At 46.4% G+C, this 20607-nt stretch overlaps 1 protein-coding gene across 2 annotated transcripts in view; it reads left to right on the top strand.

Annotated features, from left to right (window-relative positions):
- The window catches only part of iqgap1 (IQ motif containing GTPase activating protein 1), a 110542-nt gene continuing 89935 nt past the window's right edge, over positions 1-20607 (top strand). For both annotated transcript variants that reach the window (XM_078532386.1, XM_078532385.1), the window contains exons 1-2: positions 1-187; positions 6843-6942. In XM_078532386.1, the coding sequence (XP_078388512.1) occupies positions 133-187; positions 6843-6942 (155 nt within the window). In that variant the 5' untranslated portion in view covers positions 1-132. The remainder of the gene's footprint in view (positions 188-6842; positions 6943-20607) is intronic.

Raw genomic sequence — 20607 nt, 5'->3', positions numbered from 1 at the left:
TGCCTGGGAAAGGGAGGAAACGCTGAAATAGGCTGAGGTGCACTTACAGAGTGAAGTGCACGCCCACCCTGTTTGAAAGCGGAGACTTCCCGTGTCTTTGGTAAGGGTTTGAAGGGGCAGAGTGAATTAAGGATGTCCACATCAGACGAAGTGGATGGAGCGGGAGCAGTCAGACCACACTATGGCTGTAAGTTATACCCCTTGAACTCCAGCAATTGCGCCTGGAGGAAGCAACTCTCAGCATTAAGGTGGTTTGGTTTTGGTTGGGGGGTGGGGGTTGGTGGGGGGGGGGGAATCAGACGAGTAACCTGTGTCCAAAAATATTTAGCATGTTTTAAAATTGATTGTTGGGGAAAGTTGGCAGGCAGTGTGTGTGTGTGTGTGTTTTGGAGAGATCCTTTTCCCTGAGGTCCAGCCTGTTCTGTGGGTTTGAACTGAGTGATCGAAGGGAGGGGGGGTGGGGTTGGGGGGAGGCTAACCTTGGGTAGGAAAGGTTAGCTTTTGTTTTTTTAACAGTTCCTGTCCGGAATTAGAAGTTGACAGGCAAATCTCTCGTTTCTCCTGGTTTCCAGCCTCATCTTGCTTTGCATTTTCAATCCACGAAAGGGCGTGGTTTTCGGGGCGGCTGAACTGTTTCTACTTTAGCTCTTTGGATGTGATGTGAAACTGTTTAACCGGCCGGTTCAGGTTCTCGCAGGAATGAAACTGCAAATGCAGATGATCAGGGAGCCCCTGTCTGAAAGGATTGCATCAGTCCCAGTGTCTGCCTTAAATTCTTCATCACCCCTCCCCATTTTCTAAACGTGCCTCTTTCACTATGTAACTTTGCTAATGTATCGTTCAGGGAATTGTCTCCCAAGTAGCGTGGTAGTCAGGCTGTCACTCCCAGTCTCAGCAGCTCCACAGAGCTTGCCCGAGCGATAACTCTTCCAGTTTAAATTCAGATCCTCAGGGACTGGGAGGTGGGTGAGGCCGCCTGATGGCGGGAAACTAACTTCCGCTTTGCAACTGGTTTATCCCGAGAGAGATCACAGAATAAACTATAGAGGGGGAGAGAGACCCCAAGATTAACGTGGGTGAGAGAGAGAATCTAGGATTAACGTGGGTGAGAGAGAGAGAGAGAGAGAGAACCTAGGATTAATGTGGGTGGGAGAGAGAATCTAGGATTAACGTGGGTGGGAGAGAGAGAGAGAACCTAGGATTAATGTGGGTGGGAGAGAGAGAGAGAACCTAGGATTAACGTGGGAGAGAGAGGGAGAGAATCTAGGATTAATGTGGGTGGGAGAGAGAGAGAGAATCTAGGATTAACGTGGGAGAGAGAGAGAATCTAGGATTAACGTGGGTGGGAGAGAGAGAGAACCTAGGATTAACGTGGGTGGGAGAGAGAGAGAGAACCTAGGATTAATGTGGGTGGGTGGGAGAGAGAGAGAGAACCTAGGATTAACGTGGGTGGGAGAGAGAGAGAGAGAGAACCTAGGATTAACGTGGGTGGGGGAGAGAGAGAGAGAGAGAGAACCTAGGATTAACGTGGGTGGGAGAGAGAGAGAGAACCTAGGATTAATGTGGGTGGGAGAGAGAGAGAGAGAACCTAGGATTAACGTGGGTGGGAGAGAGAGAGAGAGAACCTAGGATTAATGTAGAGGAGAGAGAGAGTACCTAGGATTAACTGGGGGAGAGAGAGAGAGAGAACCTAGGATTAACGTGGGGGGAGAGAGAGAGAATTTAGGATTAATTGGGGAGAGAGAGAGAACCTAGGATTAACGTGGGAGAGAGAGAGAGAGAATCTTGGATTAACGTGGGTGGGAGAGAGAGAGAGAACCTAGGATTAACGTGGGTGGGGGGAGAGAAAGAGACCCTAGGATTATCAAGGGGGGTGGGGAGAGAGAGACCCTAGGATTATCATGGTGGGGGGGGGGGAGAGAGAGAGAGAGAGACCCTAGGATTAATGTGGGGGGAGGCGGTGGGGGGGAGAGAGAGAAACCCTAGGATTAACGTGGGGGGGGGGAAGAGAGAGAGAGACCCTAGGATTAACATGGGGTTGGGAGAGCGAGAGAGACCCTAGGATTAACGTTGGGGGAGAGAGAGAGAGAGACCCTAGGATTAACATGGGGTTGGGAGAGCGAGAGAGACCTTAGGATTAACGTTGGGGGGAAGAGAGAGAGACCCTAGGATTAATGTGGGAGAGAGTGAGAGAGAGGGACCCTAGAATTAATATGGGGGATAGAGAGACCCTAGGATTAATGTGGGGGGGAGAGAGAGAGAGACCCTAGAATTAATGAGGGAGACAGAGAAACGCTGGGGCAACGAAGGAGAAACCCTAGGATTGCTGAGAGAAAGATACCCCAGGATTAAAGAGGGAGAGAGAGACCGACCCCCAGGATTAAGGAGGGAGAGAGAGAGAGACCGACCCCCAGGATTAAGGAGGGGGAGAGAGAGACCGACCCCCAGGATTAAGGAGGGGGAGAGAGAGAGACCGACCCCCAGGATTAAGGAGGGGGAGAGAGAGAGACCGACCCCCAGGATTAAGGAGGGGGAGAGAGAGAGACCGACCCCCAGGATTAAGGAGGGAGGGAGCGAGAGACCGACCCCTAGGATTAAAGAGGGAGGGAGCGAGAGACCGACCCCCAGGATTAAGGAGGGAGGGAGCGAGAGACCGACCCCCAGGATTAAGGAGGGAGGGAGCGAGAGACCGACCCCCAGGATTAAAGAGGGAGGGAGCGAGAGACCGACCCCCAGGATTAAGGAGGGAGGGAACGAGAGACCGACCCCCAGGATTAAGGACGGAGGGAGAGAGAGACCGACCCCCAGGATTAAGGAGGGAGGGAGCGAGAGACCGACCCCCAGGATTAAGGAGGGAGGGAGCGAGAGACCGACCCCCAGGATTAAGGAGGGAGAGAGACCGAAGAGGGAAAATCTGGATCTTCCTGCTTCACGGGAGAGGGATCCTGAGCCTCTTGGTTGATAACCAATGAGAGGAGAGGGTGAAACCTCGACTCATGAGTTGCGTGCAAGTCAATCCCTGTACAGATAAATGTCTCTCCATTTGTGAACCTGTTATTAGGCTGCATGACAGCAAGCAAAGCGTAAATGTGTAAGAGATCAGGAAACGGTTGCCATGGCAGAATTGAGGGAGGATTTCCTTTGGGGTTACCAGGTCAGAGGTAAACTGAGCCTTGAAGCCTCTTCAGTTCTACCTTTTCTCCTCTGTCCCCGTGCAGGATCTGGCAGACAACCAATACCCGCTTCAACACCGCCCTACAACTCTTCACCTGTGACATTTCTTCATGAATGTCAGTGAGCTATTTAACTGTGATGCTATTCAATCTTGTTAAATGTACACACCCGTCAGGGTTCACTGGATAGCACAGCAGCAAGAAACCTGACCGACTTCCCCTAACCAGAGTGCCCTGTCCTATTCACTGCCCATACAGCTAGGAATGGAAGCCCCTTTAAACCCTTTGGATAAATTGAATTAATAACGTACTGTGGTGTGTCTTACTGTTTAAATGGACAGAGAAGGATCTCGTGACCCAGGAAACATGGCAGAAGAATGACAGGTGACCCCCAGGAATGTGGATCAGCACATATAAAGAACAATTTTATAATTTATAGCTACAAGCAGTAAACAAAGGAAATTTGTTTTTAATAATTTCTCTCTGCTCTTTACCCTCCTCCTAGTCATTCTATTTGGGTATGAAATGGTTAAAGATTAGGTAGCATCTTCTACTTTGTGTGGAGGCTACAAATGAGATTCCTACAACATTCCGAGCTACTTGTACAGCTTGTGTGGTGTAGTGTCTGTAAATATTGACAATCAACATTAGATAGGATTTTACACCCACATCTTGAAAATAATTGAAAAGTAACCCTTCTATCAGTAACAGGAGACCGGAATGATTTCCCCCCTCTCTCTTCTGGGGCACTGAGACTGATTGCAGTTCTTTTATTGCCTCAACTGAGATCAGGTTGAACCTGGCACCTTCCTGTGTAGGTCAGTCACACATCATGTAGTCTATTGGCCATTGATAGGAGGGCATCACCTTGGCAATGGGTTTATGAGTTTGACCAGTGCTGGGGAGCAAGCTGGTCCATGTGAGAGACTGGTCACCACTTGTACATCGATGCAGAGTATAGTCCCTCTGCACTTCTACCCAATAAAATCCCTCAACCTCAGAGGAGACACCACCATCTCCCCCACCCCATCCAGTGCTCTTGTGTGACCGTTTTCCATTTCCCTTATAAACCCTCCTTTGGGTCCATACTCTTTAGAAACAGCATCAATGTTGTTCACATGGGTTGATTCCAGCCAACAGGCACGTCTGGATTTCAGTTTATCCTCGTGCATGGAAGACCAATCCCTACCACATTTGAAGATAAAATACCTGGATCTCCCTGTTTCACAGATCACCTGCTTTGTGCATAGGCTGAAACTTATCCACGAGGTGCACGCTGAACGCTTTGGGTTTCGAGTTTTATTTCCAGCCCTGGTGCTTTTCGTAGAGTTGATACAGCTCGTACAACACATCGTGGCTGGAAGTCATTACAACCTTTTTCAAAACAGTTCGTTTTGGGAATAGGATTAGAGATTCCAGACCTGAATAGAGATTGAGGTTTATCCACTAGTCTGTGGGACACGATAACTGTGCTGCCAGGAGTGGGTGGAGGAGAAGGGCAGCAGGCCTCATTCAAGTGGCAGAAATGTGGCAGCCAACGGATATTCTAGAGTTTTATTCAATGGAGAAGAGTAACTTGAATTTATACAGCATGCCCAATCAGTTCACCTACCGTGAGTTATGTTTTAAAGTGCAGTGGCTTATCTTGTGGAAGTAGATACGGCAGCCATCATGTGCACAACAAGATGTCAAAAACAGAATGACCATTTAATGCGTTTTTGGTTGGAATTAGTTGAAGGAGTAATGTTGGTCAGGGAGCAAGGAGAACACCATTGTTGTTCGGATAGCGTCATGGGATCTTCAACATCAGCCTGAATAGGTGAACATGGCCTCAGTTTAGTGTCTCAGAAGGAAGGTACAGCACCGTTCTGACTATTATCAACAAGTGTAGGGAACTAATTTTGCATTTCCTGTGTCATCAGAACTCTATCCTTTCACAACAAAAATAATTTTGTAAGCAGAAAGCAAACAACCCTGGTTAAAATTCGACTGTCCAACATGGCAGGAAGAGTACAGTGTACTTGTGATCAACTCTCTGTCCCGATCTGATTATTCAACGTGTGACCACACCAGGAACTGAGATCAATCTACAACTATAATTTGGAAGATGCACATTTCACCCTCAGCCCCACAGCGACGGAGTTCAGCTTGGGTCAGGAGAAAGCTGAGCTCTGTCAGCTTCTCTTCAGAAATGATGTGATGATGTGGAGGATCACAGGTGACTTTGGGCAGAGGGTGGGGAAGTGCGACACATGTGCTCCCAAAGTCACACAGGGAGACACTGATGTTGTGGCATTGTCACTGGACTAGTATTCCAGAGATCCAGGCAGATGGTGAAATTTGAATTTAATAAAAATCTGGTGACTGTGAAACCATTGCCGATTGTCCTTTAGGGAAGGAAATCTGCCTTTACCTGGTCTGGCCTACATGTGACTTCAGACCCACAGCACTGTGATTGACTCTTAAAATGTCCTCTGAACTAAGGCAGTTAGGGATGGGCAATAAATGCTGGCCTAGCCAGCGATGCCCACACCCCATGAACAAATAAAATAAAAAGTCCCACAGATCTAACGTGTTAGTATGCAAAGTAGTGATAAAGAGCAGGTACCTGTCACATTGACTCTTCCCCTCCCAACTCTGGGCTGTCACAAATAAAGTGCTATATCCCAGGACAAATTGTGTATATTTCTATACTTGCCCTGAGCAGCACAATTTGCCAACTGAATATTGTAACTTTAAGGAATAAATTCTGGGGCAGTGGAGATGCCAGTTTTTGAGTGACAATGTGTCACTGATCTTAGCAATAGACACCTCCCCAACATCACCCATGTAACAGAAAGAAATACTTGCATTTATATAGCAACTTTCACAGCCTTAGGACATCCCAAAAGCACTTTACAGCCAATGAGGTACTTCTGAAGTGTACTCATTGTTGTAGTCGATAAAGACTTAACAGAGCACTTAGCTGTTTAATAAGCTCTTAATGATGAGATTCTGTTGATAATTAGAGTTGGTTACTGCATGAGATTTCCTGCTTTCTTTTAAATAAGTCGGTTACGTCACTTTTTGGATTTACTATAACATAGAGCAGGAAAATTGCAATGATGCTACATTATACGTGCTTGGTAAGGTTAGCCTTCCATTAGGGAGTTCTCACTCGAAGTGCATGTGATGGAGACTGTACAAAGAACCAAAGAACTAAATCATCATGATGTGCATTCGCTTGGCTTTTGCCTGGAGATTCAGACTTACACTGAGATACGGTTAAACAGGTGTCAGGAGCTACCCATTCATTCAGGAGCCTACATGTCTGAAACAGGAGAAGGAAGACCTCCACAAACAAACTCTGATGACAGTGCCTTTTATATTTTACTAGTAAATTGTCCCTGCCAATGTCCAATCTGTAGAGAAAGTATTTTTTTAAACATACAAGAAAGCAACAGAGTTGGGAGATTGTGAAAGCTCACTATCTTGTGGCCTGAGGCTGCAGCTGACATAACAAAATTGAATGCAAAAATGTTGACATAGCAATTTTTAATGGAACAGAAAAGCTTGATTTCTTCATGACAAGAGAAAGTCAGGCTTATGAAAAGGAAATACTTTACAGGAGATTTTTAATGATATGTAGATATTTTTCCATTGATTTCATTTTTGTTCATTGTTTTATAGCTGTTTTGGATAATGAACGTCTTACGGCCGAGGAGATGGATGAACGGAGACGGCAGAACATTGCCTATGAATACCTCTGTCACCTGGAGGAAGCTAAGCGGTAAGCCCCTTTGACAGCTCCCTTTAAGGCCTCCTGTTCTCTTGCTGCTGCCAAACGCAGTGGCATGAGTTGTTGTTTTGGGCTGTGGATTCTCTGAAACTAATGCTGCTGCTCCACATTATCCTGTTTGACAGATGCTTTTCAGGATAATCAGGAAGCAAGTCATCATATGAAACAAGAGCTCCTAGGAACAGGAAACATCCACTAGTCCCAATTAACCTTTGCTTTGTCTCCAGCCCCGTACCCCATTGCCCTCATTCCTTTGTCACTTCAGAAACACCCCTTGATCCCATTTATACTGTTGGAGGCTAAAATTTGGGACTTAAGTGGAACCTACTAATTTAATTCTGGAAAAGAAAAGACTGAACGATGAGCTAATGGAGCTCTTTTAAAATTATAAAAGCGTTTGATAGGCTAGATGTAGAGAAGATGTTTCCACTTGTCGGGGAGACCAGAAGTAAAAATTATAAATGTAAGGTAGTCACTAATAAATCCAACAGGGAATTCAGGAGGAACCTCTTTACCCAGCGAGCGGTGAGAATGTGGAACTCACTACCACATTTCAGCAAATATTGTAGATGTTTAAGAGGAAGTTGATAAGCATGTGAAAGAGAAAGAAACAGAAGGATATGGTGATAAAGCTAGATGAAGAGAGGCGAGAGGAGACTTGTGTGAACTATAAACACTGGCATGAACCTGTTGTGCCAAATGGCCTATTTTCATGCTGTACATTCAATATGAAAAGGTTACCGAGTTGTGAATAAGTTCCAAGGGATGGGACAGTGAACCAAATGGCACAGATTGGTTTCTGGAGAGAAGAGGGGCTGAGGGATATGGTGGAAAATGGGGAAGTGGGTTAGAACTAGAAAAAAAAGAGAGGACTTTTTTTAAGACCTAAAATTAATTTCTGTCATTTGGGACAGTTTAGGTCGGCTGTGTTCAGTGAGCATGTGGTCTTGTGTGTCATTTTCACCCCACCCCACCCCCACCCCCACCAACGTAACTATTGAAGGATGTATCATGGTTTATTCTGGTGAATTTGATTTCCATCCATGTGCTGCAGGATTGCTGGTTGTTCCACAGTCGGGGATGGTCAAAAAGATGGAATGTAGGATAGAGATTCCAAGATATCCCAGCAACGACATGAGTAACTGGGGTTTGAGGAACTGTGCAACCTCTTGTGTAATTTCAATTTTTTTCCCCTGATTTTTCTCCCCCCCCACCGCCATCTCTCTTAAAGGTGCTGCCTTGTGGTACAGTCCTCATCTGAGTGCCCATTGTTCATGTAGGAGCCTAGCGCCATGAGTGTCACAGCTATTCAACCATGGGAGCATGGAAATTCTGCCCTAAACTAATAGCCACAAGTTTATGCAGAGACCTCAGCTCCCTGTTCAGTGTGCCTCACATTGGGGATAAAGTCACAGTTGCCAACTGTTTGAGTCTAGCACGGACGGGATCTTTTCAACTCTCCCTTATCCACCCCCCTGCCCTGCCAGCACAGCCTGCGCTGTTGATAGCAAGAGCCCAGAAAACACACAGTTATTGGTGAAGTCAAGTCAGAATCCACCAGGGATTAACTTAGGAACCAAATATTTCATCACATGATCAGCATGTGCAGGGAACAGCAGCAGAGTGGAGTCAAACCTGCACCTGTCCATGGTGCGAGACACAGATGTTAGTGCAGTAACCCCGCTCCACTCCTTCCAACATAAACATTAGTGTATCCTGCCTCACACAGCCCTACCTCAAATTCTGGAGGGGATGCACTTCTCCCAGATCTCCATCAGCACTAGTTTTTCCTGCTTTGTGTGTAAAATTCTCATCTGATCAAGAGTTTAAGCTCCCACTGATCCCTCGAGCTCCTTTAAACATCATCAATTTTCACTGGCAGTTGATGCTTGCTGCTGTGCTTTGGACCGGAAGTATAGACGGATGTCTGTAACTGATTTAGACCAAGGCAGGGTAGGAGAAACTTCTTTACAAAAGAGCTCTGAGGCTGTGGAATTCATTCCAAGATTAGTGGTTGAGACTGCATTGAATAGGTGGATGAAGTAATGTAGGAACAGGGCAGCGAAATGTGATTAGGTCTGTTTGTTCACAATGAGGATTAAATACTAACATGATCTGGTCGGGCCAAATGGCTTGTTTTGTGTTGTAACTTCTATGTATTTCTATGATGTGACTAACTGACTGTAGCAGGAAATGATTCTGCTTCTGGAGAGGATGCAGTGTCATACACACAGGCACTATTGGCTGTAATATAGCAGCCTCTGCATGACTATTCTGCCTGACATTATAGAATCACAGAATTGTTACGGCGCAAAAGGAGGCCATTCGGCCCGTCGTGTCTGCACCTGCTCTCTGAGCATTATGACTCAGTGTCATTCTCCTGCCTTTTCCCATACCCTTGCATGTTGTTTCTATTCAAATAATCATCCAATGCCCTCTTGAATGCCTCAATTGAACCTGCCTCCACCACACTTTCAGGTAGTATATTCCAGACTCAAACCACTTGTGTGAAAAAGTTTTTTCTCACATCACATTTGCTTCTTTTGCAAATCACTTTATATCTCTGCCCTCTCATTCTCGATCCTTTTACGAGCAGGTACAGTTTCTCCCTATCTACTCTGTCCAGCCCCGTCATGATTTTGGACACCTCTACTAAATCTCCTCTTAACCTTCTCCTCTCCAAGGAGAACAGTCCCAACTTCTCCAATCTATCTTCATAACTGAAATTTCTCACCCTTGGAACCATCCTCGTAAACCTCTTCTGCATTCTCTCTAATGCGTTCACATCCTTCCTATAGTGTGGTGCCCAGAACTGTAGACCAGCTGAGGTCTAACCAGTGTCGTATATAAGCTCAGCATAACCTCCTTGCTCTTGTACTCTATGCCCCTATTAATAAAGCCCAGGATACTGTATGCTTTATTAACTGCTCTCTCCACCTGTCTTGCCACCTTATGCATAGATACACCCAGCTCCCTCTGATCCTTCACACCCTTTAGAGTTGTACCCCTTATTTTATGTTGTCCCTCTGAGATCTTGCTAGCAAAATGCATCACCTCACACCTCTCTACGTTGAACTTCATCTGCCACCTATCTGCCCACTCCACCAACTTGTCTATGCCCTTTTGACAGTTCTACACTGTCCTCCTCACAGTTTACAATGCTTCCAAGTATCTTATCATCCACAAACTTTGAAATTGTCCCCTGCATACCAAGATCTAGATCACTCAATATATATGAGGAAAAGCAAGATCCCAATACTGACCCCTGGGGAACGACACTACAAACCTTCCTCCAGCCCAAAATAAAATCCATTAACCATTACTCTCTGTTTCCTGGTACTCAGTCAATTTTGTAACCACATTGCTACTGTCCCTTGCATTGACATGCAGTGGAAAAAAGGCTTGCATTTCTATTGCACCTTTCTCAATCTCAAGAAGTACCTTACCACTTTACACCTGGTGAAAGTTTTTCAAATGTAGTCACTGTTGTAATGTAGGAAATGTGGCAGCCAATTTGTGCACAGCAAGCTCCCACTAACAGTATTGTGATAATGTCCAGATAATCTGCTTTTAGTGATCTTGTTTGAGAGATAAATATTGGCCAGAACACAGGGGAGAACTCCCTTGCTCTTCTTCAGAATAGTATCATCTTTTACGTTTACCCAAGAGGAGTAATATGCGCCGTGGATAGAGGGGAGCCTGTAAATGTACTGTACTTGGATTTCCAGAAGGCATTTGATAAGATACCACATTAAAGGTTATTGCAGAAAATAAAAGCTCATGGTGTAGGGGATAACATATTAGCATGGATAGAAGATTGGCTGGCTGGCAGGAAACAGAGTATGCATAAATGGGTCTTTGGCAGGATGGGACGAGCGGAGTCCCCCAGGGGCCTATGCTGGGGCCTCAGCTTTTTACAACTTATATCAATGACTTAGATGAGGGGTGTGAAGGCATGGCAGCTAAACTTACAGAGGACACAAAGATAGAAGGAAAGTATGTTGTGAAGAGGTCATAAGGAGGTTGCAGATGGATATAGATAGGTTGAGTGAGTGGGCAAGAATCTGGCAGATGGAGTATAATGTAGGAAAATGTGAAGTTGTTCACTTTGGCAGGAAGAATAAAAAAGAGCATTACTCAAATGGAGAAAGGCTGCAGAATTCCGAGGTGCAGAGGGATCTAGGTGTTCTAGTGCACGAATCACAAAAAGTTAGTATGCAGGCACAGCAAGTAATTACTGGAATGTTATCCTTTATTATGAGAGGAATTGAACATAAAAGTAAGGATGTTATGCTTCAGTTATACAGGGCCTTGTTGAGATCACATCTCGAATATGGCGTCCAGTTTTGGTCTCCTTATTTAAGGAGGGAAGAATGTAAATGCGTTGGAGGTGGTTCAGAGGAGGTTTTCTAGATTGATAACCTGGAACGAGCGGGTTGCCTTATGAGGGTTGGTTGGACAGGCTGGGCTTGTTTTCACTGGAGTTTAGAAGAGTGAGGGGTGACAACTGAAGTATATAAGACCCTGAACAGTTTTGAAAAGGTGGACATGGAAAGGGTATTTCCTCTGTTGGGTGAGTCCAGAACTAGGGGGCACTCTTGTAAAATTAGGGGTTGCCCTTTTAGGACAGAGATGAGGAGAATTTTTTTCTGAGGGTTGTGCAACTTTGGAACTCTCTGCCTCCAAAGGCAGTGGAGGCGGGATAATTGAATATTCTTAAGGCAGAGGCAGATAGATTCTTGTTAGGCAAGGGAATCAAAGGTTATCGGGGGTGGTTGGGAATGTAGAATTCAAAATACAAAAAGATCAGCCGTGATCTTATTGAATGGCGGAGCAGGCTCGAGGGACTGAAGGGCCTACTTCTGCTCCTATTTTGTATGTTCATATGAGGGCAGACTGGGCCTCAGTTCAATAGCTCACTCAAAAGGTGCGAAAAGTACTCCCTCAGTGCTGCACTGGAGTGTCAGCCTGGACTTTGTGTTCAAATCTCTGGAGTGGGACTTGAACTCACAATTTTCTCCCTGAGTGGTGAGCATGCTACCTACTGAGCCAGGGCTGATGCACTGCACTGTAAAAGTCCCCTAGCAATATCTGAGGAAAGGAGAGTTTCGGCATATACTTCAGAGAAACTGAATTTTGATTCCTCTCCTCCAGGATAGAATTCCTTCTCCCTGCTGTTTATGTTTCATTCCACATCTGTACCAGGCTGAAAGAGAACAGTATTCAGATGCGATTGCCTTCAAGAAGCAGACTTCTTAACAAGCTGTTTAAACTCACCTGCAGTTAGTGCTGATTTTAACACAGATTGACTGCAAATGTTGCTATGAGCTTGAGCTGTTTCCATGGAAATCGATTTGCTGTGCAGTGAAGCTGACGCTATGTGGGTTTGTCCTGCTTAGAATGTTTTGCGTTTACACAATGCCTTATTGCAAGTTTCAGACACGGTCCAAAGCACCTTACATTTAGCAAATAACTTCAATGCACGGTGACCATTGTTATGCAGGCAAAAGATGACACAAACACCAATGAGATAAATTAGCAGTTCATCTGTTTTTATTTAGTCATTCACAGCATGAGGGTGGGCCAGCATTTATTGCCCAACCTTAATTGTCCTCAAGAAGGTGGTGATGAGCTGCTGCCTTGGGCTGCTGCAGTCCCTGTAGTGTAAGTACACCCAAAGTGCTGTTAGGGAGGAAGTTTCAGGATTTTGACCCAGTGACAGTGGAAGAATGGTGATATAAGTTCCAAGTCAGGATGCGTGGCTTGGAGGGGAACTTGCAGGTGGTGGTGTTCCGATGCATCTGCTGCCTTTGTCCTACTAGGTGGTAGAGACTGTAGGTTTGGTTCTGTCAAAGCAGGCTTGGCGATTAGCTGCAGTGCAGCTTGTAGATGGTACACATTGCTGCCATTGCGCACATGTGATGGCAGGAATGAATATTTAAGGTGGTGGATGGGGTGCCAATTGAGTGGGCTGTTTTGTCCTGGATGGTGTTGAACTTCTTGGCATCACATTGTGTTCTCGCCTAAAGTTCTCTCACTCACTTGGCAGCCAGTCATTGGATAACAATCTGCAGCTGGAACCAAAGTTAGTTTAGACAGATTTTTGGTTGACGAGGGAGTTAAAGGCAATAGGGGCAGACAGGAAAGTGGCATTAAGGTCACAATTGGATCAGCCATGATCTTATTCAATAGCGGGGCAAGGTCAAGGGGCTGAATGGCCTACTCCTGCTCCTATTTCTTATGTATGTTCAATGCTGATTTCTACCTCTGCAGGCCAGCCATGACTCCCTGACCACTGCCCCTGACCCAGATCGGCTAATTCCACACAACTCAAGGACTGAATCCAGTATCTCGTGTGGGGGAGGCAGTCTGCACAGGTCAATGTCGCTGTGCATTTTGCCAATGAACCACTAAGAATTGACTCATATCATTCACGGGTGTGGGGACTGTACAACAGCAACTTACATTTATATAGCACCTTTTGACGTAGTATCATATCCCAAGGTGCTTCACGGGATAATTATTCGTCAAACTTTGATATTCAGCTACATGAAATATTAGGACAGATGACCAAAAGTTTGGTCCAAGAGTTAAGTCTTAAGGAGCAACTTAAAGGAGGAGAGAGGTGAAGAGGCTTAGGGAGATGATTCCAATGCTCCTCCCCTTCTGAGTTTTCAAGTTGGAGTTGTTTTAGGGAACAGTAGCATTGTGATTGTGTTACAGCCCGAATAATCCTGAGGGCTGGACTAATGATCCTAAGGCATGAGTTCAAATCCCGCCACGGCAGCTAAGGAACTTAAAAATCATTTAAACAAATCTGGAATAAAAAGCTAGTATCATTAATGTTGACCGTGAAACTACCAGATTGTCCTTTTTAAAAACCCACCTGGTTTACTAATGTAATTTACGGAGGGGAAATCTGCCATCCTTACCCGGCTTGGCCTAAATGTGGCTCCAGATCCACAGCTATGTGTTTGACCCTTAATTGCCCTCTGAAGTGGCCTAGCAAGCCACTCAGATAAGGCAATTAGGGATGGACAATAAATGCTGGCCTTGCCAGTGACACCCACATCCCAGGTATAATTGCAAGAAAACCCTCATTTGTTCTGCGTGTAGTCTGTGAGGCTGGGTCAGGGTGCGGCATTTATTTAACATCATAGCTTAACTTGGTTTCAAGTTCCTCATTCAGTCCTCTCTGAAACTCCCTGTTTTGCACTGGTTTCACAAGATTACTCAATCTCAGAATCAGCAGGAATTCTAACCAACCCAATATGCTGATAATTTAAAATGAAAATTTAAAGCCAACTAATGGCTCGGTTCCTAAGTGAGGCCGACAGGTCAGGCTTCAGGTCCACTAGCTGCAGGGGCGTTAACTTTGTTAGACCATGCTTCTTTTCCTCTTTCATTTTGTTTTTTTAAATTAAATAAGATATTCATTAACGGGCCATTCGGTCCAACCAGTCCATGCTGGTGTTTATGCTCGATTTGAACCTCCTCCCATCTTTTCTGATCTATACCATCGTAACTGTCCATTCTCTTCTTCCTCATTCGTCCAGCTTCCTCTTAAAATGCATCTATTCTATTCACCTCAACCAATCCCTGTGATTGAGAGTTCCACATTCTCACCTCTCTCTAAGTAAAGAAGTTTCATTGGAATTCCCTATTGGATTTCTTGGTGACCATCATATATAGATCACCTCCAACTGTGTATTGTTTATAATTTGCTTCTTGGGTCTATAATCCTTTCCCATTCCATCTCTCCATTTTACACTTTCATTGGCCCTCTTTCTCCCTCGCTATTACACCTTCCTTCACTGCCTTTATTGTGAACTAATCTTGCTTCTACCCTGTCTCACTCACACAGTCTAAATCATCATATTCCCCATCCTCATTCCCACCTCCGCCCTACCACCACCGACCATTAGACTATTACCACCCCGTGTCAGCACTCCCCCTCCTGTGCTGGAGTTGGATGAGGAAACATATTTCACCAGCACTGGCCTTGAATTTCACAGAATCATTGCAATTGTTGGTCTGTTTCCATGACAATTCACTCCAGATGCCATTTGTCCCCACCCTTCAATTTCAGATCTAACTAGTTTCTCATCTCCTTTCTGCCTCCAGAAATAGTAGCCGGGTTGTGTCACCCACAGTGCTAAACTCTGACCATCACCGGACCATGTCACCCATGCTCCTCAGTGCAGAACGACTTCCCTCTTTGCTTCCTATTGCTGAGGTTGAATCTCTCTGCAGCCTGTTTGTGACCCATTTATAAAAAGCACCCTTAATGATTCCTTTTAGTTGTCAGCTATTGCTCAGTGGGTAGCATTCTCGCCTTAAGTCAGAAGATCGTGGGTTCAGGTTCCGCCCCAGAGATTTGAGTACAAAATCCAAGCTGACTCTCCCAGCGCAGTACTGAGGGAGCGCTGCACTGTCGGAGGGTCAGGGCTGAGGAAGCGCCACACTGTCGGAGGGTCAGGGCTGAGGGAGCGCCGCGCTGTCGGAGGGTCAGGGCTGAGGGAACGCCGCACTGTCGGAGGGTCAGTGCTGAGGAAACGCCGCACTGTCGGAGGGTCAGGGCTGAGGGAGCGCCGCACTGTCGGAGGGTCAGGGCTGAGGGAGCGCTGCACTGTCGGAGGGTCAGGGCTGAGGGAGCGCCGCACTGTCGGAGGGTCAGGGCTGAGGGAGCGCCGCACTGTCGGAGGGTCAGGGCTGAGGGAGCGCCGCACTGTCGGAGGGTCAGGGCTGAGGGAGCGCCGCACTGTCGGAGGGTCAGGGCTGAGGGAGCGCCGCACTGTCGGAGGGTCAGGGCTGAGGGAGCGCCGCGCTGTCGGAGGGTCAGGTCTGAGGGAGCGCCGTGCTGTCGGAGGGTCAGGGCTGAGGGAGCGCCATGCTGTCGGAGGGTCAGGGCTGAGGGAGCGCCGCGCTGTCGGAGGGTCAGGGCTGAGGGAGCGCCGCGCTGTCGGAGGGTCAGGGCTGAGGGAGCGCTGCGCTGTCGGAAATGCTATCTTTCCAATGAGATATTAAAGTGAGATTTCATCTGCCCTCTCGTTTGGAAATGAACGTTCCTACAGGACCTTGCTGTGTGCAGATTGGCTGCTGTATTTCCTAGTGATAACAATCACTACTTTTCAAAAAATACCACATACACTGTTGTTTGTCATGTGTCCAGTGATGGTAATCATGTGGTCAGCTCTGCGTCCACCTGATCCAAGCTCAGAATGGCCCTGTTTTTTCTTTTGGCTCTGCTCCATATGTCCCTTTAGCTCCTTCTGAATGATTGGGTGTCATTGCCTTGTCTCACTGCAACACTGAGCCTTACCATGCAGCGTTTGATCACTGCTCCATGCTGATTCAGCCTGGCAGGTTGAATGTGAACTGGGGTTTATCAGGGTGCCTGTGGATTCAGAGCTGAGGTATATTCAGGATTGCTGTTGCCAATCACGGACCAGTAGCCAGTCCTGGGCAGCTGAATAGTTTGCAGATGTTTGCTCCCTGAGGCCTGTTTGGGGTTTATTTCAGATTTATTGTAGCCCACTGTGAGTGAAAGTATCACAGGCCCCGGCACAATCTCCGAGTTCCACGTGAACAACAAACATCAATTGCCCAGAATCATCTCTGCAGATGTCCCGAGACAGGAAACAGATGAAATCTTGCAAAGGTCTTCGCGTAAACAAGGACCAGACCCTGAAATGAGCTGCCAAAGGTTCTAATTCATATTGTGAACTTGCAAAGCACAGTCTCACCTGCCCTGCCACCTCTTTCCACTGGCTATTACATTGTGGTGTAGGGCCGGGGACTGAGAGACAGGAGCCTCCGGCTGCTACACTTGCTGACTCTCTCTGAGCTGAATGGTCTCTGGGACCTTGCCCTTCGAACTATGTGTGAAGCTTTCTTCCTTTCTCTCTCTGATTTCAGACAGTGCACCTTATGTTGCCTCTGGATTTACTTTCCTTGCCCCCCGCCTCCACCTTCTTCCAGCCCTCATGCTGTTCTGCTCCATCCATCCTGAACCTCCATATGGGAACAGTCAGAGCTTGGGGCATATTTATGTCCCTGATGTCACAGTCTCTGTCAGGTATCATGGGGGTGTCTCATTCTGGGAGTTTAGTGCCTGAAGATTAATTGAAAAACAACTTTAATTTGCATTGAGAACAATGCTGAGAAGCTGAATCCTGATTCTGCTCCATTAGTGGCTTCTGAAATAACCTGAACCAAATCAACTCAATGTCCTCCCCTACAAAATACAACTTGAACTTGATTCTCCTGCCCTGACGAATTGTGACAACACTTGAGTATAAGCTCTTTGGGGTGGTGGGGGGGAGGTGACGTGAGAAGGGATGGGGTAAAAATCCAAGAGCCCCCACTCACCCCCTCCCCTCCTGATTCCTGAATGCCTGGAGCACTCGTCTGGGGTTTCCATTCAACAAAATAAAACCAATATCTCCCACAGAGATTTCTATTTCAGTTCCAGAACAGTATATGTGCCCTTTTTTTGGGACGAGGAACCATATTTATCGGAGCAGTTCCATTCTTCTCGAGCAGCCTTGGTTTACAGTGAATGATCCTGTCACTGGTCCGGGCACGTTTCAACCAGCAGAACCAGGTCTTTGAGGCTGTCCCATGGTTAGCATTTTGCCTCATGCCAGAGAATTGATTTATTTTCCCCATTCTCTCCCTCTCCCACCCCCCCTCACCTTGCTGGTCCCCATGGTAACATGAGACAGTTATATCTGTGGAAACACAAGAATTGCAGAAAGTTGGGAGACAGCTGTTTGTGAAACTGCAAGAGGAAGGCGAGACCCCCCCATTCTGTGGAGGATTAAAAGGAAGTGGTTGCTTTAGTAGAAGCACCGTTGGGCACTCGGACACGTGAGGAAGGCCTGTTTATTGAGAAGGGAAATGAGTTTCTGAAACAGATCCAAAATGTTACATTGGAGCTGGGAGCTATCTGGAGTCTGCTGGGATATGATGGGAGGCAGGCTGAACTCTAAGCCCGGAGAAATCCAACAGCCTGTCAGCTCAATAAGCAGCTACTGAATAGATTTTATTTCCTTTTTAATTTTTAAAATATAAATGAATTTGGAATTCTCATTTCTTCTTGTCAGACTCTTCCATGGCCTCTCCCCTCCCTTTCTCTGTAACCTCCTCCAGCCCCAGAACTCTCCGTTCTCTACATTCCTCCAATTCTGTCCTCTTGCCCATCCTTGATTTAATCACCCCACTGTTGACAGCCGTGCCTTCAGCTGCCCGGGTCCTCAGCTCTGGAATTCATTCCCTAACCCTCTCCGCCTCTCTCCTTTTTAAGAGGCTCCTTAAAACTGACCGCCTTGATCAAGATTTTGGTCACTTTCCTAATATCTTCTTAGGTGGCTCAGTTTCAAATTGTCTTTGATAATCGCTCCTGTGAAGCACCTTGGGATGTTTCACTATGTTAACGGTGCAATATAAGCCTGTCACAAAGCATTTTTGAGATTTCACTATCTGATTTTTACAGCTTTGCTGGTGGTTTACTAAACACAGGGAGTGTGGGTGGATCCTGAGCAGTTGAGGAACCTCCCTATTGCTGACTACAAGACCAGGGGAACTGTGTTGGGAAATAATAAACGGGAGCCTTGTTCAAACAGGCAGTGCCCAGGCACTGTTAGGAATGACCCACTTTACCATCAGCCCTTGGGCAGGGGTCACAAGGAGGTCACAGGACACAATATCCGGGTTTAATCTGGCATTAAAAACTCACTGTCTAAAGTCTTCAATGTTGCCCCACGCCCCCCCCACCCCGGCCATGGGCAGGCAGTATCAGTTGAGGGTTTAAAATCCTAAAGTATGTAAATCCTGCCTCCAACCCAACATTCCCGCTAGTGCGTTATTAACGATGATGATTCAGGACCTGAATGAGACTCCCATTAGAAACCAGGAGGCCCATTGCAGATTCAAACATCACGGACCAATGATGGAATCAGCGCTGCAAACTGAATGTCACTAAGGGGGTTATGGGGAGCCCACGCTATCTGATAACTGACAGCAGCAACACAGCAGCAGAGGGCCAGCTAAGTTTTCAAGCCCGGCGCATCTCTGAACTCTTTCTGCACCAGGAAGAGCAGTCGTTCTAGACTGGCCCCTTCTCCCTACCCCCAACATAACTCCCCCCTCCCCAGCCCTAAGCCTCCCCCACATCAATCCCTTACTCCCCGAACACTCCTCACCACCCCTACCCAGGCCTCAAAAGTAAGCCTCATGCCTCTCTCAATCACAGCCACTCTCCTCACACTCCTCCTTCTTCCCACCCACCCCACTCCCCGCCATTTCAGTCATTAAGACCATCAGGCACCCCCATGCCCCTGTAAAAAACCAAGGCTGCCGTGCTCCGTTTGCCCAGTTTCCCACAACCCTCCAGGCAGTGACTCCCTGCTCGGTGGTGATTTCTCCACCTTTTAGTATGACTGTATCATGTCGACCACTGAGCACTCTGGGGGTGTAGGCCATCAGCTCAGGAGCAGTGGTGGTCAGGAGAGGAGACTAGGGTCAGCTTTATCTGTATATAATCTGATAGCGTGGACAACCCAGGTGTGTGTGTGTGTGTGTGTGTGTGTGTGTGGGTGGGTGAAGACTGTCCCCAAGGGCAGAGCATTGGGTGTGTGTTGGAGACTATTTAATACCCATTTGAATTATATACCAGCATCTTAAACAGAGAAGAACATTGAAGAAAGAATTGGATTTATACAGTGCTTTTCACAACTTCAGGACATTCCACAGTGGCGGACACCTAATGAATTGCTTTTTTATTCATTCACTGCTTATAGATGTTGTTATTGCCTGTCCTTTATTGCCCCTGAGAATGATAGGGGTGGTTCTTGAACCACTGCAAACATAGCAGCTGGGGATAACTCCACTTGCTCAGCCAATTTCGGAAGGTAGTTAAAAGTCAGGCACGTTACTGTGTATCTGGAGTCACGTATAGGCCAGACCAGGTAAGGATGGCCGATTTCCTTCTCTAAAGAGCATTTGTGAACTCGGTGGGTCTTTGCAATAATCTGTTAGTTTCATGGTCACCAATACTGAGACTAACATTTTGCTTCAGATTTAATTAACTGATTTCAAATTCCCCAGCTGCTGTGATGGAATTTGAACTCAGATTCTGGACATTGGATAACCATTTTGCTACTGTATTCTACATAATATAAAGCCAATTTGCAAATTTCCACACTGATGTGTCCCTTGAGCCATCTTTAGCTTCCTAACTTGTATGATAACCTACTACAAATTTGCCAATTTGCAAAGCAAGCTTCCTCGATGAGATAAATAACTGGATAATTTGTTGGTTGTGGGATAGATATTGAAACATAGCAACAGGAGGAGGCTGTTCTGGTCCTCAAGCCTGATCTGGTTTTTAATTATGTCATGTCTATATTGTCAACTCCATTACCCACTTTGGTTCTATAACTCTTAATACCCTTATCCAATAAAAATCAATCCCTGCTTTGAAATTTTCAATCGAACCCCTGCCCTTACAACAGCTTTTTGGGGAGAGAGTTCCTGGACACCAGGGAGAACACCCCTGCTCTTCTTTTGAAACAGCGGCCGTTAGGATCTTTTACATCCACAGGTCAGACCTGGTCTCGGTTTAACGTCTCATCAGAAAGACGGTACCTCTGA

Source organism: Cetorhinus maximus, chromosome 30 (assembly GCF_964194155.1).
Source record: "Cetorhinus maximus chromosome 30, sCetMax3.hap1.1, whole genome shotgun sequence".
Classification (NCBI taxonomy): domain Eukaryota; kingdom Metazoa; phylum Chordata; class Chondrichthyes; order Lamniformes; family Cetorhinidae; genus Cetorhinus; species Cetorhinus maximus.
The sequence above is the reverse complement of the archived record's forward strand: the minus strand, read 5'-3'. Positions and strand labels throughout refer to the sequence as shown.